Genomic DNA, 27,238 nt, shown 5'->3' with positions numbered 1-27,238 from the left:
GGTATTACCCAGCCATAAAACCCTTCCTCAGACTGTTTCAGCAATAAAAGCCTTTTATTAATTAACGTCGGACGTATTGATATCGTCAACTGTAATTATAGACTGTGTGCAAATAGGCATGGGTACGTTATGTAATCTATAAAATAAGGTACTTCCGTTACTCGGCAACGGTTATTTATTATAGTAGAGCATTTGTGATAAAAGTTTATTTAATTTCTTATTTTCAAAATGCCGAAAATTCCACCCACAAAAAACCCTCACGAGGGAATCAAATATCATTCTATAAAAAAGGGGTCTGAACGCGGCTGTTACCAGCTACACAGGTGGGTATAAAAATATTTAAACATACTGTAGACAACCTTATACGCCTACCTATGCATTATATGCAAGTATTGTACGGTCTGCACGCGAATGGTTTATTTAATAAATATAGAAATATTTAATATCATTGTTATATATATATTTTAGTCGAATTAATTAATAAATTACCAGATCTGGGTCTATTATGCTTAAATAAATTATATCAAAATGTGCCTTCCAACCAAAACTCCTCATTATTGATCCTGATTCGCGCCAGTATCTAATCTAAAAAAAATATTGTTCAGGCCATCGGAATGCCGTCTGAAATTCCCGATAACCGACCGTCCTATTCACAAATGCGAGCTGCCGAAACACGAGTACACATTAGTACCGCAGATTGGCGGTTGGCGGACTCTGTTGGTGCCAAAGACAGAGCCCAACTTTTATCCAGCTGTTATGAGTAAGAATGAGTATGAACGGCTGAAAAAGCTAGCTAAGGTAATTTACAAATTGTTAAGAATTATTTGTATTAGTTTTCTTTGCCATTATTGTGTCAAAAATTAAAATTAGAGCTTTTGCATTTCATACAGCGTAGGCTTCTCTCAGGTGGGTAGAGACAATATCAAGAATCACTTCATGATTTTTTTCTAATCCAGTTGTTACATCACTATCGATATCATTACTCTTCTTGTATACATTCTCCTCTGTTATACGATCGTTTCTTATAGATTGTAACTCAAGAAGAACAGCTAGCAGCGATGCACGCGCAAGAGGCTGCGATTCAAAAAGCTGCCCACGAGTCTGAGAGTCGTAAAAACATGCTCAAAGAGCAGTTACAGCCTCAGCCTGGAGCTGAAGCCTCATCGGGCAGCGCCGAAGCTGCTGAATTGGAGGGACCTGATCAGGCTGCTCATACACTGTCTAGAGCGGAATGTGAGTTAACAGAATTTCTATAAAATAAAAAAATGATTCCATTTATTAGAGACTACAAAAAGGACGTTATTAGTTTGACCGTAGATATTTACATCAGTCACAAGTTACATAACAATCGGTTCAATAGTTTTTAACACATTGAATGCATTAATAGCCGGAAACCAGAACTTTTTATGGCGAATTTTGATTAAGTAAATATGAATGTTTGAACATATGTATGTATGAATGTATAATATTATTATTTTTTGTTTTCGTGAGTTGACTATATTGCCACAGTGGGCACGCTAAGCAACGTGAGCTCGCCTCAAAAGCCGGGTTTTACTGGCAAATAAAAAATTAATCGGGACGTTTTTACGGATCCGAGTAGATGGCACCGCTACTATAGCCACGCTCCACTCGGATCCGAGTAAACGGCAGTTAATGTGTTAGGACAGAAGTGCATAACCACGAAGTTCTGAATGATTGAGATTCCCGTCCATCAGGGAGAGATTTTGTCCGCAAGGACCTCTTATGAACCACTCACGCGAGCAACACAAGTACTAAACAAATTTTCTATTGAGGTAGACATATTTGTTTGCACATAGGCTGAGGTCACAAGAGTTGCTTGCTATATTGTCAGTTATATATTTATATTTATTATATAGGTAATTAATGTAATAGGTATATCTATAGATAATATAGATATAGGTATATCTATAGATAATCGGTGTGGGTATTATTTTATCGTTCTATCGAATTTGTTGTAACTAAGAGCAATTCGAATCATCGACGACCAATCACTTTCCGTGCGGCTTGATCCCTTGACGTTGCGTAGAGATGTTGGGTCTTTTTGCATCTTCTACCGCATTTACCATGGGGAGTGTTCAGACGAGTTGTTCGGTCTAATACCCGCAGCTGAGTTTCATTATCGGACGTCAAGGCAAAATACAAAATACCATCCGTATCACCTTGACGTCCGTCGTTCTACAACTGAGCGTTTTTTAAGGCAGTTTTTGCCACGCACCACCACTATGTGGAACCAGCTGCCCACTGAAGTATTTCCGAACCAATTCGACTTAGGGTTTTTAAGATAATAGCGTATCAAGAATTGTCTTGAAAGGCCGGTAACGCACTTGCGAGCCTTCTGGCAATGTGAGTGTCCATGGGCGGCAGTATCGCTTAACATCGGGTGAACCTCTTGACCGTTTGCCAGCTATTACATTTTAAAAAAAGTTGTAACTGTTAAGATAGAATAATGATGTGGAATAAATAAATAAATTATTCGACTTACCTTAACCTACTTGATTATATTAGATACTTACATTTATTTTCTTTCTAGTTAACATGTTTTGCTTTATTCCTCTCTGACACCTTGATATTTTGTTAATTACTTTGATGCTATGAGTCCCTGTTTGACAGGCGTATGGTAACATATGTGAAACAGGTTAATTTTATTTCAGTGTTTCGTGCTGACAACATGCAAGGACCGCGTTTGTGTAATCGAATCATACTGGCGTCCAAGTGCCATGCGATAAGAGATGCACAGATCAGTGAGAAGGATCTTATTAAGAAAGAACTGGAAGGGGAAGAAAGAAGGTTTATATGACTATTTTAAAAACTCACTGCAGCTTAATTACATGTCTTCGGGATAACTTAAACGTATTATTCTTCATATGTATTTGATTGAGAGTTCGAATTACACCATTTAGGAGAATTAGGCCTGTAAATTTCCAAATATATTTTTGTATACAACAAGGCGAGTTTATCGCTATTTATATGGATTTCTATTTAAACAATTTTTTTAGATTGGACTCAATAATGGAGGAGAACCGTCAAGCGGCTGTCTCTCGCGCTGAATCTGAAGAGGATAGACGTCACCACCTTCGCTTACAGAATCTCGCTGCACTGAAGGAGCAAATCAAAGCTCATGAAACTGCTAAGGTCAGTTATACTGTTGTCTGCAAGCATCCATACCTCTTTTAGTGATAAAATACCTAGAGCATCACTAGGTTTTTTAGTACAATTAATATACACGTTTTCCCGTTCAGCCTCTTCAACTTTATTTTATTTGCATATAATATAATAGCTACCAGATTAATGTACCTTTGATTGTACCAATTAGACCCTTAGTTTCAAAAGTGAACAAGTTCATGAAAATACTTCAAAATCTTAATTTAATTTGCTTTAAAATAACACATATATATTACTACTTATAAATAGTACTGTACGAGCCAAGGCTGTTTTGCTCACTAAGGCTTTCTTAGTTTTATAAGTGTGTTATAAACGAGTTATTCCCCGAGAGTAAAGCCAGACGTTGGTAATTCCTTCAATTGTTACATAGCAAATAACATTTCATTATTTCGCTTATATTATGTTGCTGTACGGGAGTGGTTAATGTAGAGTAAAACTTAAATCCTCTATTATTTAAAGCACCCCAATAACCCAAGAAGTACCTGAAGTAACCTTATAAGTACGTACATACCCACAAATAAAAAAAGGCTTGTGTACTTATGTACACGCGTACAAATTTTTTATTCTCTGTTTGTAGAAATAACGACACTAACAATGGAAAAAACTAAAATGTTGACTATAGCTAAATTCAGGGTTTCGATTTATTGTGACGGTGCGCGCGCGCATCAGTAAAAATTTACTCTCATCACTTTTCCTTAACGCGCTTAAAGTATAAATTCAGTAACTATGCCCAACTTAGCGATATCATGTAACCTATCTAAAATAAAATAGGGATATTTAACAATAACAAATCTAAATTACATGTTTTTCCACAGATAATGGAGGCAGAACGTATAGAAGAAGAGAGTATCAGAGTCAATCAAGCGAACATAGCGATGCAAATTGAAGAGGCGCAGAAATTAAAGGAAAAACACGGCCGGCAGGCAAAATTGAAAGAGATTCTTGACCAAGGTATAACGTTTAACCTGAACTCATTATGTAGTATGTAGCTTAAGTAATAGGAGTTACTAATGGATTTAAACTTTGCATAAAAAAATCAATGGCGCTAAAACCTTTTTAGGTCTGGGCCTCAGATTGTTTCATGATCATTTTTTAATCGAATAGGCAAATAGGTGATCAGCCTTCTGTGCCTGACGCACGCTGTCTACTTTTTGAGTCTAAGACAAGCCGGTTTACTCACGATGATTTCCTTCACTGCTCGAGCTAATGTCATAGAAATAAAATCTATTGATGCACAGCCGGGGATCGAATCTACGACCTCAGGGATCAGAGTCGCAAGCTGAAGGCACTAGGCCATCACTGCTGTTAAACTTTGCATAAAGCCATTAAAAAGAAGTGATAAACACTTATTTAAAATACACAGAACTAAGAGCATCTACCTAATACTGAAAGAATACGAAACTTCTTATAGAGGTTATGTTAGAATTTACTTATATAAAACAAATACAGTAAGTGTTATATTAATCTATAGATTGTTTATATATTTTGTGTTTTTTTTAACAGGCAACGCTGAACTCCTATACTACAAACAAGTCCAAAATGAAGAAGAGAGGATAATGGATCTTCGTATTGCGAATTTCCTCAAACAGAAACAAGAGCGCGAAGCGAAGAACCGAGCTGAACAAGAAGCCATTAAAGCTGCTAAACAAAAAGGAATCGATCATATCGCTAAGGCTCAAAAGGTATAGTGACAGGAAACCAATATGGACCTTTGTGATACTACTTTTTAACGCAGTGCAGACAAGAAAAGATCAGCCTTCCGTACTCTCACCTACATTTTCCAGGAAAATCGGGTTACATTGTCGCGGCGATTCCCTTTTAGCGTTTTACGTATAGACATATTGTTAAGAAGACGGGTTGACTGCAATGTTTCTAGATTTTTCCATTAGTTAGAGAACTTTTCAGCATGCTGAAATGTCTGTGCAGAAGAGTGTCAGTCACATAATAGAAAATCGTCATATTCATAATGTTACCCTAGTTGTCAGGAGGCTGAAGCATTTTTCAGACAGTTTCAGAACATGCGTAGTCGAATGGTCAAGTTTTCAGAAAACCCGTTTTCAGGCGTTGTCAGGACTAGCTATATTTGATGAAGGAATATTCTGTTTGGAAAATAAAAAAAAGCTTAATGTAGAAACTTGCCAATACGTTCCTCTACACATCGTTGCATGCGATGGAACCAATGAGAAATCCAGTGGGACCATTCTTCCTTAGGTCTCTTCTATGGCATTTTCGTACGCTGTCACCGCATTTTCAGGGCTCGTAGAGCAAATACCTCGAATTTTATCTTTAGTTCTTGGGTATAAATGAAAGTCATAGGGCGCCAAAACTCATTATCTCGACACCTGCCATAGTCAAATATTCACCAGTCCATGCGAAGGTGTCTCCGGTCGTCGGTTAAAGTATGGGGAATCCATCTGTAATATTTTTTTTAATTTGACTCGTACCAATACCTAGGCTTGCCCGTATCTGCTGATAGGTCATAGGACTCTCTTATCTTCCTCTATCATGCGTCGCTCAGCACTGATGTTATCTTCAGTAGTTGCTGTTAAAGGATCCCTGTCCCTCACGCGTCCCGCAGGATCATCATTGAGATTGCTACGTCCACGCATAAACTCGTTAAACCAATTGTTCATACTGGCACGAGATGGGGCTTCATTAAGAAATGATAATCGCGCTCTATCATAGCTTTGTTGTTGAGTAAGCCCACAACAAAAGTCAAATAAATCATAGACCGAAAATTTTCTCGCGTTTTCACGTGTAACAAGAGTTTTAGATTTGCCACCAATTAACAAAAACAAATGACAAATGAATGCAATATACTACATTAGGTTATGAAAGAGTTCTAAAATTAAAATTAAAATAAGTTTTCATTAGCAATGTTTCTAACTGGCCCGTTCTAAACATTTTCAGTATTACCCACGTATTATTATAATATACGAAATGCCTTATAATTTGCTTAAATATGGTTTTTGATTTGGTAAAGGCTGAACAAGAGTTGAAAGAAGAGTTAGAACGCATAAGAAATTTGAAGATTCAAGAGGATGTGGAAAGAGAATGCCGCCGGAAGGAGAGAGAGGCGGCTATTAAGAGGAACCGTGAGATGAGGAGGCTGCATGAGGGACGAGTTCAACAGGTGAGTCGTCAGTGCATATTTGAAAGGTGAATGTTAACGGACTAGACGCACTACTCTAAACTCTGAGGTTGTGCGTTTTTAACCCATTTGTTTTACGAGTATATGATTAAATTATGCTACTTATAAATATTATTTTCAGATAACCGATATACACAGACTGATTGCGCGTGAGATTGCAAAAGATGAGCAAAGTTTCAACAACGCCGCAAGACAGAATGAAGAGTTTATTAGAAAGGAAAAAGAGGTATAAAATGGGTGATATATTCATTTTTTCTAATAAGAGAACTAAACTACAAATAAACAAAAGTACATATTTAGCTAAAAGTTGTTTGATTTTGTGTAGCTGGACGATAAACGCAAAGCTCGCATCGAACAGCACAGACAAGAAATCATGAAGCAAATCAATGATAAAGAAAGAGCTAGGTAAGAAATGTAGTTAGTTAAGTTATTTATATGAAATTAATGTAATACAATTTGTATTAAAATTTTATACAACTTATTGGTAATACCATGTGTATATCTAAAACTATTCAACAAGTTATTCAAGATTTATGATATTTTTGCAGAGCTAATTTGCGAGAGAAGGTTCACAACGAAGGCGTGGCACTGCGTATGGAACAAGAGCAACAGGATAAATACGAGAGGAAGATCATCAAGCATAAGGTAGGAGTAGAAAAAAGTTACTCAAATTTATTTAATTTTACTTCATTAAAGAAGAATCGATAAAAATAATTTAGTGAATAAGAATCATTTACGAACATTATTATTACAGTGGAAAAATCACGTGGAAAATTATTGTCTATACAACGATTTACAAATTTCACACTTTACTACAATTGCTTAACGCCTGGTATATATGTGATATTCTTCTAATGCGATAGTGAAAAAATAATTTGGAAATTTCAGGTGGCCGAGATGAGGCTTCAGAAGGTTGCTGAGAAATATGTGAAAGAAGTAGAGCAGACACTCGGAAAATATGGATATTAATATTACCAATACATAAGAAATAAAAATAAACGATAGACTGAAATTGCTATTAAATTAAATCATCAATTTGTCTATGTACAGAGAGGCGGTATGAGTGTTGCTATTTAATATATATTTACAAATATGCAAATTCCATGTATTGTAGATATAGTTCCACATTATTATATAGAGAATAATTTAATGTGAACTTCCTTTTTGACCTACTAGTATAAATTGATTAGACGTTTTAGTGATAGAGAATTCATAATCTGTGAAATAGGTTAAAAAACATCCTACTACTCGCAACACTGACAAACATGAGACATTTAATATTATTGTGGTAACCCCAATTCTAACGGTTTCATAGATAAGTTGGTGGGGCTCTAGTTATATGTAGTTATGCTTTAATCTTTTATGAATTACGAAAAAGATATTTGATGTACAACTTATGTGATCTAAACCCATTTTGGTATTATTTTTAGAGCTTAATACGCTTTTTGAAATTTTTAATTTTTGACTCTTAAGTTTGAATAAAGAGAGTGAATAATACACGTTTTCTATTTATATTTATTTACTACATAGTAATAACTCATACAATAGCAATATTTACAGCAATTACCATATTTTAGAAAAATACAAAACTCAAAAGCAATATTCAGTCTGGTTTTTATCAGTAAAAAACTAAATATAAACAGAGTAACAGAGATAAGAAGTTTATATGAATGGAAATTTATGGGCCTAATTTACATGCGTTAATGCACATAAAAGAAAACCATTATATGACATTTCAACAATTAAAATTCAAGGTGCTGTCAAAATAAAATGCATTAAACATTGAGCCAATAGTTAAAACATTATACTTGATGCTAACAATATTAACTATAAATTGAATTTGAAAAATATTGACATTTTTTTTTCAAATCTGTTTTGCGTTTCCTTTCACAAGTCACGATCTTTATGTTGTTGTATTAATAAGAAGTTTATAAAATTATTACAATAATCAAACTGCCTAAAGGCTTACTGACTTTGGGATATCTTTGTCACTATCACTAACACTATTTCACTTCATGGCTCTTTCTCCGAGTTTAAGAAACTTATCCAGGTTATCTTTGAGTGTCTTGATTTGAGGCAGGACATTATCATCCATGAGAGAGAACGGGATGTAGGCCTGTGACTGTCGGAGCTGCTTTGGTTGTAGGGAAAGCATTGTACCATCTCGGAGTAGAATGTTGCAATTTGCCTTTTCATCCGGTTGCATTCTGAAACAGAACATTTTTCTTATAAATTTGTTATAGAATTGTAGTGTTACCATAGGTAAGAATTATTTCATTCTAAATTGTGCCTATTAACAAAATATTTATCACATGACGCAACTCACTATAATAAATATTAATTTAAAAACCATATATATTGTATAAGGAAAGTTTGCTATATAAAATATGCTAAAGCGGCTGTAGAACTTTTAGTAAAATTACACAGTAGACTTCTTTTTCTTCAAGAAGAATGTTAATTTCAGTAACGTATGGGGGACATCGTTGTATGTCATATAAATTACAATGCATTCTATTTCAAGGGCCTTCATGAAATTCCATAAAAAGTTGCCAGTAGCAATTATAGTTAGCAATAATAGTTATATATATCAGTATTTTAATTTCAAACAGAAATATTACTTACGCATAAGCACAGCTTGGCACCATAACAGGTGACCCAGACATCGACACTACCATCTCTCCCTGCCTTGGCTGACGCAATAATGTTAGCGGTGTGTGAGGTGTCACCTGAAAAGATTAAAATTGTAACAAAGCTTTCATTAAACGAAAGTATTAAGTCGGGCTTTGAATTATGACAAGGTAGAAATTCTTTCACAATATAAACGCGGTAGATAGTTTTCAGTATAAGGCAGAAACTCGAACCGCCAAGTCTTAAACCCTTATCCATGAATGAAACTAATTTTGGAAGGGTTTAATTTAAAAAAAATATGTTACATCGGCAGCCTATAATTAAAATTCTACTATAACAAAACAAACAGGCATTAGCGGCCTAGAAAGGTGTTATAAAAAAAATATTAGCATAACATACAGTATCAAGTCTATATAACGACACTGAAGGGTCTGTGTATTTTATGGCGTTAAATGAAAAGGAAAAAGTATAGATAATCCATGACTCCTACTAATTAGTTGTCAACAACAGTCTACACATGCATGAATTGACAATTTGTAAACAAGAATTTCTTAGAAAGTTCGTATGCATGATGCCGTACGCACAATGGACCTATTGAGCATCTAAGTGCGGAAACAGAGTCCACACATACATACATGCATGATGCCGACAGTCGAGTTTATTGCGGGCTAGGATAATATAGCGACAAAAGAACGTACACAGCTACGCAATTTTTACCAGTTTTAGCAACATTAAAAGTAGTTTATTACTCAATTGTTTCCGTTACTGGGAGTGGGTGTGGTGGGGTGGAATGAATCATTGTATGGAAGACAAAGTAAACCAACAAAAGCCAATTGATTTCGATGTTTATGGAATACGGCGTTAAATCGAGGGACGTTACATGGAGTTTACACTGTATATACATATTTTTGTGACATACCTTAGGAGTAATAACAGGATAATTAACTGCAGCACTCCTATTATAAGCCGGCGTACGATACACGCTTTTGCTACGCCGCCGTTGCGTTGTGGCACGTTTTGAAGGCCTTGCAACTGAATGGGCCGAGGCATCAGCTGACCGAGACCGCCTTATGGAACGAGTTGCTGAAGGCGGCACTGTAATAAAAATAACGTACAATTTAACTATTTTATAAAATAAATATAACTACAATCGTCCTGCAACATATATATATATATATATATATATATATATATATATATGTTGCAGGACGATGCAAATGCAAAATAATAAATATGCAAAATAATGTGACATTTTTAGACAATAAGTAATTGGACAACAATTATAAATACCTTACCTGTTTTTATTGACATTACGATTGTTAATATGACATTTAGATGCCTATTTCAATATGGCTGATTGTGCAGTTATTTTTTTTAATATATCGCTTCCTTTGCAAATAAACGATGTATAAATATATAAATAAATCAGCCGTCCTGCATTAACTACAGTATCATTTGTCTCTTGTCATCCGAGCGTAAACACAATTTGACAGAACGAAACGAAAGTAGCGCGTATAATGTTTTGAATTTTATATCATTTTGCATGTGCTCATTAACAATTCAAAAGAATTTGAATTAATAATGAATCTTGAATCTTGCTAGAGGTGGTATTAGATAAGTACAGTAACATTAAATAAACTCCACTTTAACAAAAAACCAAAGATAATATGAAGAACCGCAACCTTAAACCTCAAAATTCCAAAACAAACAAAGCATAGTCGCAAACTTAAATGAATTAAAAAATTAACTTACTGAATGTTTTCTTAGCACCATGATCCCCGGAGCCCTGGGATGAGTTCTCGGTGAGGTAGCCTGACCCAAAGCGTTAGTGGAAATTAATGGAATGATGTTAAGTAGTGCATGACGAAATATTATAGAGAATCATCCTAATTAGCAAATAAACATTCAGAACCTGTTGATTTTAGTATCACACTATTCCCACCAGTGTAAGTAGCTTTTACAAAAGGTCAATGATCGTCTTCAGTGCAAATGTAATAATAGCTTGACCGATCAACACTGATGATCAGGGAGACAGTAAAGACAACCTTATGTGTTGGAATATTTTTTTAATAACATACCTATATATGCCTGAAATATTTAAACAACTATACTAATATATTATACAATTGAACTGGGTAGATAAATAATATATTAAAAAATTGGCAAATATTTAGCTTGATACTAAAAACATGCTAATATTAAGAAAATTACTAGTGATCATAGAAATAAGAATATTTTTTATCAAATAACAAAGATTCAAAGTTTGTTTCTTTTTAAATTGAAAGTTAATCTCTGAGTATTATATATATACATATTACCACCGTTTTATTGGTGAAAATAAATTTTGATCAGTTTTAGGGTGAGATTCATAATAAGCTTTAGAGCGAAGTGCGACTGTTGTTCGTCAAGAATGTATTGGGATTAGACATAGTTCACTATCAGTTTAATTTCTGCATTCTCACCCTTAGTGCTCATTAGGAGCGTAATGTGCCACAATCACTTTGTGTGACCAAGGACTAAAAACATTACAGGTTCATAAAATAAAATTTGAAAAAAGTAGTTAAAAATTTAGGCTTGAAAATACAATGTATGGATAGCAACTATTAGTATTTTGTTTTTATTAAAAAAAAATTATATCCATAATATACATTATTGTAGCCTGTTCTTTAGGTAACTTAAGTGTCAAATTATTGCTTAGACCTTTTTTATATGATGGTCTTGCTGTGACATTAAATCAGAATATATATGTATTATCAGAATGTATATGTATAATTTGAAATAAAATAATTGGAACTAGATTAGTGAAGAAATAAGAGATCTACATTCTACAAATGACTACACTACAAGTAAAAGATTAATTTAAGATAAATTTAATTATTAATTATAGTCAAAAATCTTATACCATAATTACTGATCTTTAGTAGTGTTAGACTACTAAAGATCAGTAATTATTTTCTATGAATCTAAACTTACACAAGTTATTATCATCCAGAAGGAATATTGACTTTAAGGATAACATTCACAAGATCAGACTTAGAGGTGAGTTTGAATCCCATTAAAAAAAATATGTACGGAAGAAATACTTAGCTGTCTCTACTATGCATCTTACCCAAAAAAGCTTTTTATAATATAGAATGCACTAGAATGTAGGTATAAAATGAACAAAAATGCATGTGAAATTGCTAAGTGTACTTTATAATATTGAGTAATTGAGCATACCATCATCATTTGATGCAGCACGGCTTGATGCAGTCACTCTAGATTGTCTGGTGTTTGTGGGCTCTTTAAGAAGAAGTTCATTTTTCTAAAAAAAAAGGTTACATTCTTATCAACAAGCATATGTAATTTTTTTACAATGAAGACAACAATTAGATCATAACTTTACATAGACTGATTTTAAACTAAATTTATGTAACATGGCCATGATTTTCATGCTGCTGAAAAATTCAAAAATATACTTTTTGCTTTTACAGCCTAATAAGTGCTTTAACGTGATTGTGGAATATGAAAGTATTTGTTCTGTAAAAGGTTTGATGTTAAAAATATTGATTTGATTGAGTCACAAAACAGCAGAGTCAACAACAAACAAACATGCAACCAAACCAAACCAAAATTTATAACTTATTTCAGAAATGAATTAATTCCTTAAGCCTATTATAAAATAAAATACTAACCAATTGACCCAAAGTCTTTTGCAAGTTTGTTGCACTTATTGAGCCTAATAATATCTTGAAGGCAATCTCAATACTTCCAATTTGCATTTGAGCCTGTGAATCTATTTTCGCCTTTAGATCATTAGCTGTAAACATAAGTATTAGTAATTAGTAATCCTTCAATAAGAATATAGTTATCTATTTGTTGGTAACGTCCACACAAAATGTATGCTATATAATACCACTGAAAAATCATCAAAATACTTATTTATCAACTAATGGAAATGAGTATAATAATATTACATAGTTTTTTTATTCTCTTTAGAGTATCATCGCTATCAACAACTTTCTCCTGTTTTTTAACGGGTCGTTTCGTTCTGGGCATTTTTCCTAAAGTTCTCTGTATATTTCGTATTAAAAACTGGTAAGGCAATAGGGCAACCGATGAACAAAGTTAGACGATATTAATTATTTTAGTAATCAATAAACAAAAGTTTTAAAATATATAACAACGAAACTTCAAAACAACTTAACTAAAAGCAACCGACATTTTTGAATCGAGTCATAGGGTATAGACCACTGACCAAAGCTTATAGAGCACTCCAGAAAAGTGGGATTTAGAAATAGTATCATAAAACTCTAAATTACATGTCAATATTATTATTTCAATATGAATGTTACAAAAGTTTATATTGTTTAGCCTTTTATTTCAATGTAAGTTAGAAATCAATTCAAGACGTTCATTTTGCAAAAAATAAATTTGTTCAACATTTTTAACAAACTTTTATAAAAGCTCTATAATTTAGTTATTTATATTTATGTTGAAAATTAAAAGAATAGATAAATTGTTTATCACAGTCTACAATAAATTGTTCATAAGTAACAATTTATTATAAAAATATAATCGCGCAAGACTTTAAATTTCGTTATAATTTTTGAACGAACGTCTGGAAGTTTTGCAACTAAAACGTCTTTTTAAAATGTTTATGGCGTAATTTTTTAATCTTTTCATAAAACTATTTTCATATAAAATAATATTGTATTAAATGAATTTACTTGCTTTGTTTTTTTACAGTTATGGTGTTTTGAATCAATCATAATAATAAGTGGTTGATTTGATTACTTCAGAGCTTTGTTATGATGAGTAAAGAATGGCGGACGTTGTCATTGTAGCATATTTATACACATTTTTATTAATAAGTGCTGGTTATGGTAAGCAATTTTATTTATAAAATAAGTCATTATTTTGCCAGAAACTACTTAGAATGCGCGTGGAAGTGTAGTGCTTGTATTACCTCGAAATTCGAGGGAAATGGGAACATCCGCGTCCTCCAGCATGTTTTATTATTGTTTTTCATTACGTCGTTTTAAGAATATTTTTTCTTTAACTTCTAACTGAGACCTACATCCATCTTATACAGTTACCAGTATTTAATGGAATTCATTTAAAAAAGCAATATGGAAGTACCTATATTTTAAAGAAAATTAGGAATCTTTTCGTATCATTAAAATTAACAATTGCCTACAATAATATATAGATAAAAATATTGAAATGGGACGTGATACACTAAATAAACCTAAATATATCCATATCTTATGTATGTATGCAACAATTGCTTTATACATTTAATTTGACATTCTTTGCAGCAGGCCTCACAGGTCTGGACAATTTTGAGGATGATGGCCTTACTAACATACAAACCCAAGCAGACAATCTCCTGCTTGATGACACAGTCGATAAAAAGATGGTGCACCACCCAAGGTAAAAAAAGTTATATTCTGAATATGTAAGGGTTTAATCAGTCAAGTGCTTCTACTTTTCATAAATACCTATTAGTCTTTATAAATTTTACTTTTAATACCTTTGAAAATATTGTTGATTAGTGCAATTTAGGTGTTTGTTATAAACAATAAACTAGTTATTAGTAAAATGAATGTTTTAACGTTTCTCTATGCCTTTGCCGCTTAGGAGAAGAAAGTTTCAAAAGAGGTAAGTAATTTTAGCTTTATTAGTAGTAAGATATACTAATAAAAGTTGATCATGTTAAACACAACTCTGCCAAAAACATTACATTAAAATTTTATCTCCAAGGTCTCACAGTTTACTTTCACATATTAAATTCTGTGGTTTGTTAGGTAAGACACCTAAGAGTTATGTATTATAATAATTATATCTTTAATATGTTTTTATATCCGCAGGTATAAATGCCATCAATGTGAATCACCAGAATGTGATGATTCCACAGAACAAATATGTGGATCGGCACTTTATTGTTTCAAGTCAACTGTCCGGGCATCTGATGGTGAACTCCGATATAGCAGGGGCTGTTCCACAAGACGAGATCACTATCAATTTACCTGTCATACTAATCAACATTCACAAGGGTTTGTATTTTGACCATGTTTTAAAATATCAAACAATGTATACTTTGTATTGGCTTAGAGGTAACATCATTTTAAACATTCCTAAGTTCTTATTGTAGTTTTGTTTATCCCAGTAAAAAGTAATTGTTTTGAGTAGAAAAGCATTAAAAGCTGATCTTAAAGTTGCCTTTACTTTTAACTTTGCTGAATTACTTTTTACTAAAACAAATATTAATATAATTGTTGTTATATCAACTTATGCAATTAGCTATCAATATAGATGTTTCATTCATTAATGAGCACCAGCTCATGTTGTTTTAGGTACCAACCTAAAACAACTTTTTATGACACTGGTATATAAGGTATGTAAACCAGTGTCATAAAAAGTTGTTTTTAAGTTTTTGCTAAAAGTATGTAACTTCACATACCTAAGCCAGGTAATGTTCTACTCTGTAGACATATAAATTAAAGAAATGTTTAATAGATTTTAGTGCATAATATTGTGGTGTGAGAATGATAAGTTATAATTTCAGGCCTCGCAAACGTCATGCTGGCCAGCTAAATATCACCTGTTGCCAAGGTGACATGTGCAATAGTGGTAGCTTTCCTGAACTGTCACCTGCTGACACTGCAATAGAACCGCTAACTGCAAATGCTTGGAAGCTATGGGTCAGTGTGTTGGCTTCTGTGGTCATTGTCAGCGTTATAGCTATTATGGCTATACTTGTATTAAGGAGGACACACAGGTAACAATGCTTTCAGGACAGTTCTAAGTAACCACATTATCATCCATTGCCCTGAATAAGTGGTCTGATGGTATGCAGAGTCCAATTCTCTGAGAAACAATAATTGTTTTGGATTGATACAATAAGCAATAAGTAAATAATCACCATTATTTAGCTCTAAAACTCAAAAATTATTTTAATTAGTTACAGTGAAATCAATAAAGAATATAAATGTTAATTAGTTTAGAAGAATTATTATTAATATAATGCTTGCAATTTATTTCAGATTGCGAGTGCTTCAAGCAGCTCAGAAGCTAGGAAAAGATTTTAATTACTTTTCAAACAATACTTACAACATGCCAGTCACCAGTGCATTTTACGAAGGTAGTACAGTTATACCAAGTTCTTCCAAGGCATATGTTAAAAAATGCACCAAATATTGCTTGAACCGAATAAAATGGAAGACTAAGTCACATAATGCTTAATATTTTTGACTCATGGGAATGTGAAATATTCTAAAAAAAATAGATGTAGGCTAAAGCAGTAGCCTTCGCAAATGTATATTTCAAGACTAGTTCAGTCAGAAAGTGAATGGTTATAAAAAAAGAAATGATTTGGAAAATATATACAATACAGTCTGGTTGAGTGCTGGTCAGTTTCAAAGTGAATTGATAAACACCATGTATTACATACATGTACACAGATTAATTTAGTCATTTTTGTTTTTGTTATATAGTCTTCTAGAATGTCAATCAATAGTAAATATAATTTCAGGAGCTCTTAAAACAGTTTTTCTGTATGTAGCTTGACATACATGATAGTACTAAATACAAGATTGTGACTTGAGATATGCATTAAAACATGGACCTTTGATGATTTTTCTTATAAATATATAAAAATGTTTTATCTCATTTTGTTTTTACATTTGTGCAGTTATTTTTATTTATGTTAATTACCAAAACGATTCTAACATGTACTTTACCTAAACTATCAAGCTAAATTATAATCCAAATCTTATTCATTTAAGGTATGGAGGGTTCCACCAATGCAGTGAGAGCGGTAGCAGCTGGTGACTCCACGTTACGGGAATACCTAGAGACTTCCATGAGCAGTGGGTCAGGCTCTGGTCTGCCCTTGATGGTGCAGAGGACCCTGGCCAAGCAAGTAACGTTAATCGAGAGGATAGGAAAGGTATGTGGTATACAACACTTATATCACCTTGAAGTTTTTTTTTTATAATTTAAATGAAATTTCCTTACCAAACCGAAACAATTATTATTTCGCCGGAAATTTAACCTGAGTATCAAGTATTATTTAACCTGGAATGGGCTCTTATTGTCAATACATTAAAAGATTCATAATCTGTTTTTTAAAACTAAACGTTTTTTTACTATGTAAGTGATGATGATCATCATATTTTATTCAAAAATAAATAAAATTTTATTTAATATTTCCAGGGTCGATATGGCGAAGTATGGCGTGGCTCGTGGTACGCAGATAGTGTGGCTGTTAAGATCTTCTTCTCCCGGGATGAGGCCAGCTGGAGGAGAGAGACTGAAATATATAGCACTGTCCTGCTTCGACATGACAATATACTCGCTTATGTTGGAAGTGATATGACCAGCCGGAATAGTTGCACGCAGGTAATGAATTTTTAATATTAAATTATGTATAGTCCTTAAATTGCTTACATTTTTTAAATCAATTTTATATACGGTGGTCAGCCTTCTGTGCCTGACTGTTGCAAAATAATTAGATATGACATGAGATGAGGTGTTTCTACACCTCACGGTTGAGTCGTACACTTTAGTCAATACTACTTCTCTATTGAAAACATTTTACACCTGTATTTCTTTTCCAGCTGTGGTTGATAACTCACTTCCATCCATTGGGTTCACTATATGAGCATTTGAGTCGGACAACTTTAACCCGACATCAGATGATGGTCATCTGTTTGTCCATTGTTAACGGTTTACTGCATCTACATACAGATATACATGGCACACAGGTGTGTATATGATTTCATACATAATTATTCAGTCCTACATTTTTCTCCTCTATGTCAACATCCAGAATAATGTAGTATCCAAAATCATTCTTAGAGCTTAGTTTTTAGTCTGAATCTCCAGTAACCTACTGTAATTAATATAGATTTCTTCTTTTTCAGGGCAAACCGGCGATCGCTCACCGCGACATAAAATCGAAGAATATCTTAGTTAAAGTTAATGGAGAGTGTTGTATCGCTGATCTAGGGTTGGCAGTCACCAGGCATCATGTCTCCGCAGGGTTGATGCACAATCCACGCCAAGGAACTAAGAGATATATGAGCCCTGAGATGCTGGATCAGACGTGAGTTTTATTCATTTAATATAGAGGTACAAGCACCAGAAAACCACTGAAGAGTTTGCTGGAAGAGTTTATATTTAATTATATTAAAAATAATACAATAAATATAAAAAGACAGATTGAATCGAGAAACAAAATTAATTAAATATACAGTAAAGTAAATAATATATGTTAACTCTATATAACAAATCTGAACGGTCTGGTCTCAGTTGTCGTTAAATGGAGATAATCCATGACTCCTACTTTTTAGTCATGGTCAACAACAGTCTACATGTGCAAGCAATCGAATTTCTTAGAAAGTTCGTATACATGTTGCCGACAAATTGAGTTTATTGTGATAATGTAATAAAGTGACACAAGAACGTACACAGCTGCGCAGTTTTTACTAATTTTAGCAACTTAAAAAGTACTTAATTACGGACGTTACACGGAGTTTACACTATATTTTCAAATTGTTATCTTTATATGTTAAATTAAATTATTTATCATGAACATTATTGTATAACGCATCAGTGTCTACATGTATAAATCAAGTGCTTACAGGTTCAATATCAATTATATTTGTTAGAAAAATCCACTTTCTTGAAAAATTTACAATAAAACAAAATTATAATAAGTTCTGTTTTCAAATTTGGAACATTGTGTTTTATATCTTTTGATATCTATAAGATTAGTTCCAAATACGGACACGGGGCGCTGCTCAAACCTTCCTAACAAAATCTATCAACGTTTAACGATTCGAATTCACGAATAGTGCTGTGCTAATGGTGTAGGATCCCAACTCGAGAGTGGGTTTTGGAACGATATTGTTTTATTTAGCTTCAATATTAAAGTCAAGATCGCTGTAAGCTGGTCCTAAGTGCTCAGTTGAATTGCTAATTTTTATTTTAGTATGAACCTCCAAAGCTTCGATTGCTACCGCAAATGCGATATATACGCGTTTGGTTTGGTCCTTTGGGAGGTGATGAGGCGGGTGTGTCCAGCTGCAGAGCACCGGCCGCCATTTTACGAGCTGGTGGGACACGATCCCAGTTTTGAGGATATGAGGAAGATTGTATGTGTGGAAGGAGCGAGGCCGGAACCCCCTGTGGATAGTCATCCGGTGAGTTTTTTTTTTTAATTTTTTGATTGATCTTCATATGACATTACATAGAAGATTTTAGAACTTTACAAGTGCTGAAATTAATTATATTATATTATAATAAGAAGTGTATATGTCACCGGAATATATATATATATATATATATATATATATATATATATATATATATATATATATATATATATATATAAAGTCCTAGGAAATTTATAAAATCTAAACAAGACATAATTTGTATTATGTTATGCCCACATTTTCGCTAATTTATCAATTTGCAACGTCTGGTAAACTAACGGATGTCCATTTGTAAGATTCTAAACGGTTAGGTTAGGTTAGTGACTCATTCGACCAATCAGAGCGCACTTGCCGTTTGGTTACTTATAATTTTATATGAGATTGGTGAGTTTATCAATTTGGGAAAATGTTATCGTAAAATAATACTAAATCTCTCGTTTATCATAAATCCAAGATTTTTTTTAAAGGAGCGTTCAAGTATTACATAACGAATATCTATATATCTCCAATAATTGCGTGACGTAATACATGAACGCTCCCAAACTAAATTAGAAAGAATAAAGAAATAAAAGTGCGTAGCAATTCTTAAAAGGCCGGCAACGGACTTGCGAGCCCTCTGGCAATGTGAGTGTCTTTGGGGGCGGTTTAACTGATTATCAGATGAGCCTACTGCCTGTTAGCCTCCTGTTGCATACGTGGGTAACACTGAAAATGTTTAGAACTGGCCAGTTAGAAACATTGTTAATGAAAACTTTTTTCGATTTTCAATTTTAGAACTCTTTGGTAACCTAATGTAGTATATTGTATTCATTTGTCATTTGATTTTGTGAATTGGCGGCAAATCTGAAACTCTTGTTACACGTGAAAATAAACCTAACGCGAGAAAATTTTCAACAAAGCTATGATAGGCTGCGATTAGCATTTCTTAATGAAGTCCCATCTCGTGCCAGTGTTAACAATTGGTTTAACGAGTTTAAGCTTGGTCGTAGCAATCTCAATGATGATCCGCGTGTAGGCCGTCCTTTAACAGGGACTACTGAAGATAACATCAGAGCTATGCAAAGCATGATAGAGGAAGATAAGAGAGTGACCTATCATCAGGCAAGCCTTGGCATTGGTATGAGTCAAGTTCAAAAAATATTACACGAACATTTAGGCGTCAGAAAGCTTTGTACCAGATGGATTCCCCATACCTTAACCGACGACCAGAAATACCTTCGCATGGACTGGTGTCGCCAAATGTTAGATAAGTTCAACGGCGATGACTCAAATGCTGTATTTGACATCGTCACAGGTGATGAAAGCTGGATATATATCAGCTCAGTGGGTGTTTCCTTTCGAGGATCGGCCAACTTAGTCAAGGAAAAAAGATGATTGCCTCATTCTTTGGTCGTTAAGGTCATTTCGCGACAGTTGTGCTAGAAGATGGAATGGATGGAAAGCAGTGCTCTCGAAGCAGGATCTTCTTTCACCACGACCATGCTTCAGCACACTCCGCAAAATGGACTGTTGAATATTTGACTATGGCAGGTGTCGAGATAATGAGTCATCCGCCATACAGTCCAACCTGGCGCCCGGAGACTTTCATTCATTCCCAAGAACTAAAGATAAAATTCGAGGTATTCGCTTTATGAGCCCTGAAAATACGGCGAAAGCGTACGAAAAATCCATAGAAGAGACCTAAGGAAGAATGGGCCCACTGGTTTTCTCAGTGGTTCTATCGAATGCCACGATGTGTAGACAGGAACGGAGATTACTTCGAAAAACAATAGAAGTATTGTCAACTTTCTACATTAAGCGTTTTTTTTTCTAAACATTTTCAGTGTTACCTAGGTATTAAAAAATATGCTTAAAAACAATTACCTATGATAAATCATTTTGATGTACAATTAACTAATTTCAGACAATGATCGGCGTGGCGGCCATAATGAGGGAATGCTGGCATCAGAATGCGTCAGTTCGACTCCCGGCGTTAAGAATAAAGAAGACACTACTAAAGTTAGCGGCAAATGACAACGCGATACATTTGGACGATGATAATGAGGTATCAGTGTAAACATCGAAATTGGCTTTATATTGTAAATTTTCTCATAATATAAATGTGGTCTTATATTAATTAATGTACAGTAACCCACCTATAATGCGGTAGAATCGAACCGCGTTGTACGATTTTTTTTAATAAGTCAAAAACTAGGAACATTAATTGAATAAAGTAATTTAGTGTAATTACATAATAATACAATTGTAATAGGTACGCAAAAACTAATTGACGAATCATTATAAATTACTCACTACAGAAATTTGACATGAGAAATCTTCGCGTTATAGGGGAAAAACAGCGTTATATGGGGGGTTACTGTTTGGTATATGAACGTTTGTTTTGCTCACTAGATGGCATTACTGTTGAGTGTTCCTTTAAGGGTTTTGTGTGGTTTTTACCAAATGTCAAATGTCAAACGTCAAACCTATGAAGGTTTTATTTAAAACAATCGTCATGATTTACAATGCCGACCGTGGCGCCATCAGTTATTTTACGTAATGATATCAAATGTGAATTCTATGAGTGTGACGTAAGCAAAGTGTACGTTTTTTGACCATGAAAAAGGCCTGTCAAAGACTTTAGTTTTAAGTGACTGAAAAGCGAATACAAAATAAACTAATATAATAAGCCGCCTTCATAAAAAATAAAATTTAAGTCATAAAAACCTATCTCTTATTAACGTAATCTAGTTTTGAGCATTGTCAAATTGTCTTACGCGAGTTAAACCGAGAACTTTACGTATTTCGAAAGCATTAAAAACAATATACTCGCGTGTTTACTGAAGATTTATGTAATTTTTGCATTTATATTAAAAATGTTCATCTGATCTCATCACAATTCTATACAACTACGAAAGATTCAGTAAATATTTGATTCATAAAATCAGCGTTCATATCTATGTACAAATGTTATCTAATGTATACTTCGAATTTAATATACTTTAGTTACCATTAGATAAATAAAACATCTATTTTATTTAAACCACCGACGATGAATAGCGATAGCGATTCTTGAATGCAATTTCTATGCAGTTCTCAATACGTAGGTGATGCAACTGGTACAAAAACTAGCATTACTAATAGCAAATACAAATTTATCATGAATATTAGATATTTTTGTACCGTGTGAATAACCGCTTATACTATAGAGAGATTTTTTTTATTTTTAATTATTATTGTTTAGACATTATAAAGTACAAAAACACCGAAAAACACTTGGTTCAGAGACCAAGTGTTACTTAATACAAGGGCTACACCACAGTACAAATTCTTTTAAATTTAAATTTACGAGAAAAAAACGTCCATACAAAATCAATGAAAACATTAATCAAACAGAGGCACAAAACTTGTTATATCGTGTTACAATTTTCGGTTGTTGACAAGGCGCGGAACACTACCAGCGCTATTCAAATCATCAATAAACTGGTAAAGTTATAATAAATATATTATAAGTATACTATTTTGCACTTAAAGCATTTTTTTGCCGTGCACCACATATGTGGATCCAGCTACCTACTGAGATAGCTGGATCCTCCTCCTCCTACCTACTTAGGGTCCTTCAAGAAAAGAGCGTACTAATTTTCAGTGTCTTTGCGCGTCGGTATCATCCGTTTGGCCATTGTTCAATAAAATAGATGGCGCTGAAAAATAATATGAAATGAGTTTAATTCGTATAAATTAAATGTAAAAGCAAAAGTATTCAAATCTATTTACATTACTGTAAACACAATTTGACAAAGGAGTCTTTAGTTAAAGGAGGATGAACCTGATTTAGTTTGTTTGTTTAGTTTAATTAAGAGATGGGTTTAAAACGGCCATTCATTAGATAATAAATAAAAGTGCCGATTAGTATTTTAAATTCGTTACATATGTAAATACACATTGTATAGTGTAACATTTTGTAATATAACATTTTAATAGCTGATCCTAGAGAATATCTAAAAGTAATATGTTCATTTATATTAAAATCTTCCAAAATATTTGTCTGGATTCCTGTATATTATTCCTGTGGGATCAGTTATTTTCTGATATTTATTCCAATTCGGAATACCTAATTGTATAGTTCGTACCTATTTTTCAATCGGAAATAGATAGTGAAAAATGTAAATTTTTAAACATTTTATGGTTCCATGCTCTGAATTAAAATATACATATATATAATAGCTTTAATTATACCATTTTGTTGTTTAAAATTATACTTTTGAAGATTTCAGGTAGTATTGTTCTAAAGATGTTCCATAGTTAGTGTAGAAAAGGATCAGTATTCGCGTTCATAAAGAATATACACACAAATAATGTTTTTTAGAACAAAATATATATCAAAATATATGTAGTAAAAAGATAGACACAGTCACAGACTTTTCTTAGAGGTTTAAATTTCAAGGATAAACCATTTCACCGTACATAAGTTTTGAAACTCAATAAGGAATATTAATCCCTCAAAGTACGAGCGAGTGTTGCGTACACAAAAAAATGTCCAAAGACGTGATTCGAACGCACGACCTCGTACAATATCACTTTAATATTACGATTGAAAAATAGCACATAGGATAGTTTGTAAATTGTAATATACTTTGTAAATCTCATCGCAGCCTTATATAAGGTGCTAAAACATGTACTTTAATGTAAACAAGTGTTATTTAATGAATCTCGTGCACCTTCAGTAAACCCGCAAAAATTTATTGGAGACATTGTTGAAATAACTTCAAACTAAATACAAAATTAAATGTAGAATTCCCGAAGGTGCAGTTTGCTAACCACTTGTTAAATTAGCACTAAAATTGTTAGTTTTAATTGTTAAAAGTGTATCTTAATATGCATTTAGTTTAAGCCTAATAATTAAAAATCTATTTACTTTAAATACCATTTCCAAATTGAATGTCATTTAATCTTTTGAAGTTTAAAATCTGATTAAATTTATGGTTAATATTTTAATTCTAAATATATATTTTATTTTTAAAAGTAAAATTCGTTTATCGGATTGATTTAAATTATGATGCCATATTTCATATTATCTATGCCTTTGTCAATGTCAGGTGTCAAAATCTTTGACTGTTTAATATATGGTCTGTAGAGAATAGATATGTTCCTTTTATGTATCCATATATTTAAATAATATTTGCGAAAGATGAAATTATGCATTTTTGAGTAAGGGTTTCATGCCATATTAGGTCAAAGAAAAATGGAGTTCTCCGCCATAGACAATAATAAACCATAGATCATAAATTGATGTTATTAAAAAAATATGTTTCCATTTGAATATGTTGTGTTCACATGTAAATATTTAGTTTACGTTTGCGTCGGATTATAAGAAATAAAATATTTGTCTATATTTTTTTTATTTTTGAAATCCTAATACAAAAAGAAATATACTACATGTTCCTATTTAATGTCTTTATATTTATTCAATGAAATAAATAAAATATTTGTTAAAAAAGTTTTTAAATACTCCTATACATATATACTATACTTCTTCAGGTGTACTTATATGTATGAAGCATTTGCGGCATGAGTACCATTCAAACTCAAAATAAATTTATTCATATAGCTTACCAAGTACACTTGTGAACATCAACAGAAAAGATGTTTAATTGATTCTACATTTACATTTATACAAAGCAAGTCAAGGGCGTAGCGCGGGCAAGAAATTCTCCACCATTCTTTTTAATCTCCAAGTTTTGAGTCATACAAATTGTTTGAACACGTCAATCCCAAGGATAAGGATGACTAAAAAAATCGTCAAATTTATATATAGCTTTATATAATCTCATTCGGTAATATTATAATTATGAAATGAAATACAGACTTTTATTGGCATGTTTTATTTACATACGTCTTTAAGAAAATTAAAAAATTTAATTAAAGCATTATTCTCCTAACAAAACAATGCTTTAAAACATTTTTTTCATTATTAAAATACAATGTGTCCCGACCAAGGAGGTTTCAATTCAATTTAAGTACACATTATCTGTGGTGAGCGCGCTGCATCCGATCCAATAGACCAATAACAGGCTTTCCATTTTGGCGCTATTTCGTACATACGAATTAAAATTTTAGTAGCAAAAGTGTCTAGCAACACCGACTATACTGATGAAAATTTAGTAGCACCGGCCATTCTAGAAACAGCTACGAAACTGACGAAATAGTCTTTTGACCGAAAAATCAAGAAAAGCGTACGACAAAATAGGTTACCAAGACTTAATGAGCTGGAAAATGAACAAAAAGGCTAACTCATTTACCGAAAACGTTTTGCTAGCCTAATTTCAAGAGTAATCGGATAACTTTAAGTGGTCGTCCTTATAGTCTAAATATTCTATGATTATAATATGATGAAAAGTACACAGTATTTACAACGAAATTAATATTACCAAATATTCAAAATTTGTATCATTTCTGAAACGTAAATCACAAGGATAAAAAGGGAAGAAAGCCAAGACAGTTTCAGCTGAACACTTCAATAAATTTTTAAATGAAGCGCCCGATAAATTATATCTTTCAGCGAAGGTAAGAAGTATTGATTTATTAGATAGAAAAATAAAAGTTAAATACAATATTGTTACGAGCTAGGGGATCGGATAGAAAATGCCGTAGATTTCTTCAAAGGTTTATTTCTTAATAAATCAATGAGGAATTTATGGGCATAAATTAATTGCAGAAATGCACTAATAGCACACAAAAACACAGTCACTAATTACTTCACTTATGCACACTTCACACAGTACTTTATCACTTATATTCACTTTATTCGCACTTTATCGCTTCGGTGTTTCGCTCTTGTTATCGCATTCAAAACTAAGTGACTAGTCGCGTTTCGGCTCGCTTATATATCCCTGGGAATAATTCTAAACAATATTCGAGAACTTTCTAGGCGGGCTTGCTACTGAGTAGCGATTGCACAATTCTAGAACGTTCGCACTCTTTGTCTCTTTCGCACGTTGCTCCGTCCTTGTCGTACGGCGTTCTAGAGTGCTCGTCTAGTTTCGAGAAAGTTCTGATCTTCTCTCTCTCTCTCTCCTATCATTTCGTCCTTGTCTCACACCTAGAAAGTTCGGTCTAGAATATTCCTTCATCAAAGGGGTATAACTAGGCCTGAAAACGCCTGAAAACGGGTCTCCTGAAAACTGCACCACTCGACTACACATGTTCTAAAACCGACTGAAAAAAGGTTTCAGCTTCCTGAAAACTAGGGTAACATTATGAAAATTACAATTTTCTAATATGTGATTGACCCTCTCCTGAAACGGTCAGAAATCATATTACAGCCTGCTGAAAAGTTCTCTAACTAGTGGAAAAATCTAGAAACATGCAGTCGACCCGTCTTCGTAACAATATATTAGTTACTAAACGCAATCTCACTAATGGCTTTATACATAGATACTGGCTTCATATTACTTAAGTACTTATAACATTGCACTAATATTTGTAATAATGGGTTCCAACATTAAATTCAAAGACGTCTAAGTATTCGAATCATCAATTTTAGTTAAAATTTGGAACACAAAAAACAAAATAGACCAATCTTTTACCATAACGGGCAAATATTACCGATTATGTAAACAATATATAGAACTGCGACCAAATTCATGTAGCAATCCTTCCTTCTTTTTGAATTACATTTCTGGGAAATGCAACCAACAAAGTGTGGTATTAACGAATTTGGAATGTTGTGTTATCTTAAGTTATCCAGTTATCTTAATCTTCCAAACTCAGGTTCGTACACGGGACATTGCTTCCGCAGAGCTTCTGCGACCTTACTAATCGATGCTGGCGGAGACATAACAGCACTAAAGCGTCACGGTGGGTGTAAATTAACAACAGCTGCAGAAGGCTACATAGACGTTTCTAAGACTAACAAAATTAACATCCAATTCGATACTCAATTTCATAGAAAATAATAAAAATGAAATTAATATAAACGGTCCATTGTCAACCCCGACAACGACTAGCTCTTATACCGCCTCCCAGCCTGTTATTCAGGTTCTGTGTCATAATTGCAATATTCAAAATGTGGATAATTATTATAATAAATAATTTG

General features: G+C 33.1%; 3 protein-coding genes across 5 annotated transcripts; 2 read left to right on the top strand and 1 right to left on the bottom strand.

The window, feature by feature from the left end:
- Positions 1-187: 187 nt before the first annotated feature.
- LOC123707547 (cilia- and flagella-associated protein 45-like) lies at positions 188-7,831 on the top strand. The gene is made up of 12 exons (XM_045657670.1): positions 188-323; positions 606-798; positions 1,029-1,233; positions 2,673-2,808; positions 3,018-3,153; positions 3,999-4,134; positions 4,687-4,865; positions 6,167-6,316; positions 6,456-6,560; positions 6,660-6,739; positions 6,883-6,979; positions 7,223-7,831. Exons 1-12 carry the CDS (start codon positions 229-231, stop codon positions 7,301-7,303), a joined length of 1,593 nt encoding a protein of 530 aa, XP_045513626.1. The 5' UTR covers positions 188-228; the 3' UTR covers positions 7,304-7,831.
- Positions 7,832-8,288: 457 nt separating this feature from the next.
- LOC123707548 lies at positions 8,289-13,171 on the bottom strand. 2 transcript variants are annotated; one of them, XM_045657671.1, is made up of 7 exons: positions 12,919-13,171; positions 12,637-12,761; positions 12,182-12,266; positions 10,715-10,774; positions 9,882-10,057; positions 8,957-9,060; positions 8,289-8,541 (listed from the first exon to the last, which is right to left on the bottom strand). In XM_045657671.1, exons 1-7 carry the CDS (start codon positions 12,998-13,000, stop codon positions 8,343-8,345), a joined length of 831 nt encoding a protein of 276 aa, XP_045513627.1. In that variant the 5' UTR covers positions 13,001-13,171; the 3' UTR covers positions 8,289-8,342. The 2 variants fall into 2 exon arrangements, with proteins under 2 accessions (XP_045513627.1, XP_045513628.1); XM_045657672.1 differs by lacking the exon at positions 10,715-10,774.
- Positions 13,172-13,703: 532 nt separating this feature from the next.
- Positions 13,704-27,037, top strand: LOC123706992 (activin receptor type-1). Of its 2 annotated transcripts, none has more exons than XM_045656709.1 (12): positions 13,704-13,827; positions 14,263-14,377; positions 14,815-15,000; positions 15,513-15,725; positions 15,991-16,088; positions 16,732-16,895; positions 17,162-17,347; positions 17,566-17,712; positions 17,872-18,053; positions 18,942-19,152; positions 21,068-21,208; positions 26,914-27,036. In XM_045656709.1, the coding sequence occupies exons 1-12, from the start codon at positions 13,767-13,769 to the stop codon at positions 26,959-26,961; spliced, it is 1,752 nt and encodes a 583-aa protein (XP_045512665.1). In that variant the 5' UTR covers positions 13,704-13,766; the 3' UTR covers positions 26,962-27,036. The 2 variants fall into 2 exon arrangements, with proteins under 2 accessions (XP_045512665.1, XP_045512666.1); XM_045656710.1 differs by having other exon boundaries at positions 13,712-13,827; positions 14,266-14,377; positions 26,914-27,037.
- The last annotated feature ends 201 nt before the right edge of the window (positions 27,038-27,238 follow it).

This window comes from Pieris brassicae, chromosome 3 (genome assembly GCF_905147105.1).
Source record: "Pieris brassicae chromosome 3, ilPieBrab1.1, whole genome shotgun sequence".
Taxonomy (NCBI): Eukaryota; Metazoa; Arthropoda; class Insecta; order Lepidoptera; family Pieridae; genus Pieris; species Pieris brassicae.
Note: the sequence above shows the minus strand (reverse complement) of the source record. Positions and strands in the feature narration are given on the sequence as shown.

Excerpts from the sequence above, each read along its gene's own strand:
- LOC123707547 (XM_045657670.1), top strand. The coding sequence starts at position 229 with ATGCCGAAAATTCCACCCACAAAAAACCCTCACGAGGGAATCAAATAT. Across the intron at positions 2,809-3,017 it reads CTGGAAGGGGAAGAAAGAAG|ATTGGACTCAATAATGGAGG; the intron begins GTTTATATGACT and ends CAATTTTTTTAG. Across the intron at positions 6,317-6,455 it reads ATGAGGGACGAGTTCAACAG|ATAACCGATATACACAGACT; the intron begins GTGAGTCGTCAG and ends TATTATTTTCAG.
- LOC123707548 (XM_045657671.1), bottom strand. The coding sequence starts at position 13,000 with ATGCCCAGAACGAAACGACCCGTTAAAAAACAGGAGAAAGTTGTTGAT. Across the intron at positions 12,762-12,918 it reads AAAGAGAATAAAAAAACTAT|CTAATGATCTAAAGGCGAAA; the intron begins GTAATATTATTA and ends TTATGTTTACAG. Across the intron at positions 8,542-8,956 it reads GTGCCAAGCTGTGCTTATGC|AATGCAACCGGATGAAAAGG; the intron begins GTAAGTAATATT and ends GTTCTGTTTCAG.
- LOC123706992 (XM_045656709.1), top strand. The coding sequence starts at position 13,767 with ATGGCGGACGTTGTCATTGTAGCATATTTATACACATTTTTATTAATA. Across the intron at positions 16,089-16,731 it reads CACCAGTGCATTTTACGAAG|GTATGGAGGGTTCCACCAAT; the intron begins GTAGTACAGTTA and ends TATTCATTTAAG. Across the intron at positions 17,348-17,565 it reads GCCGGAATAGTTGCACGCAG|CTGTGGTTGATAACTCACTT; the intron begins GTAATGAATTTT and ends TTTCTTTTCCAG.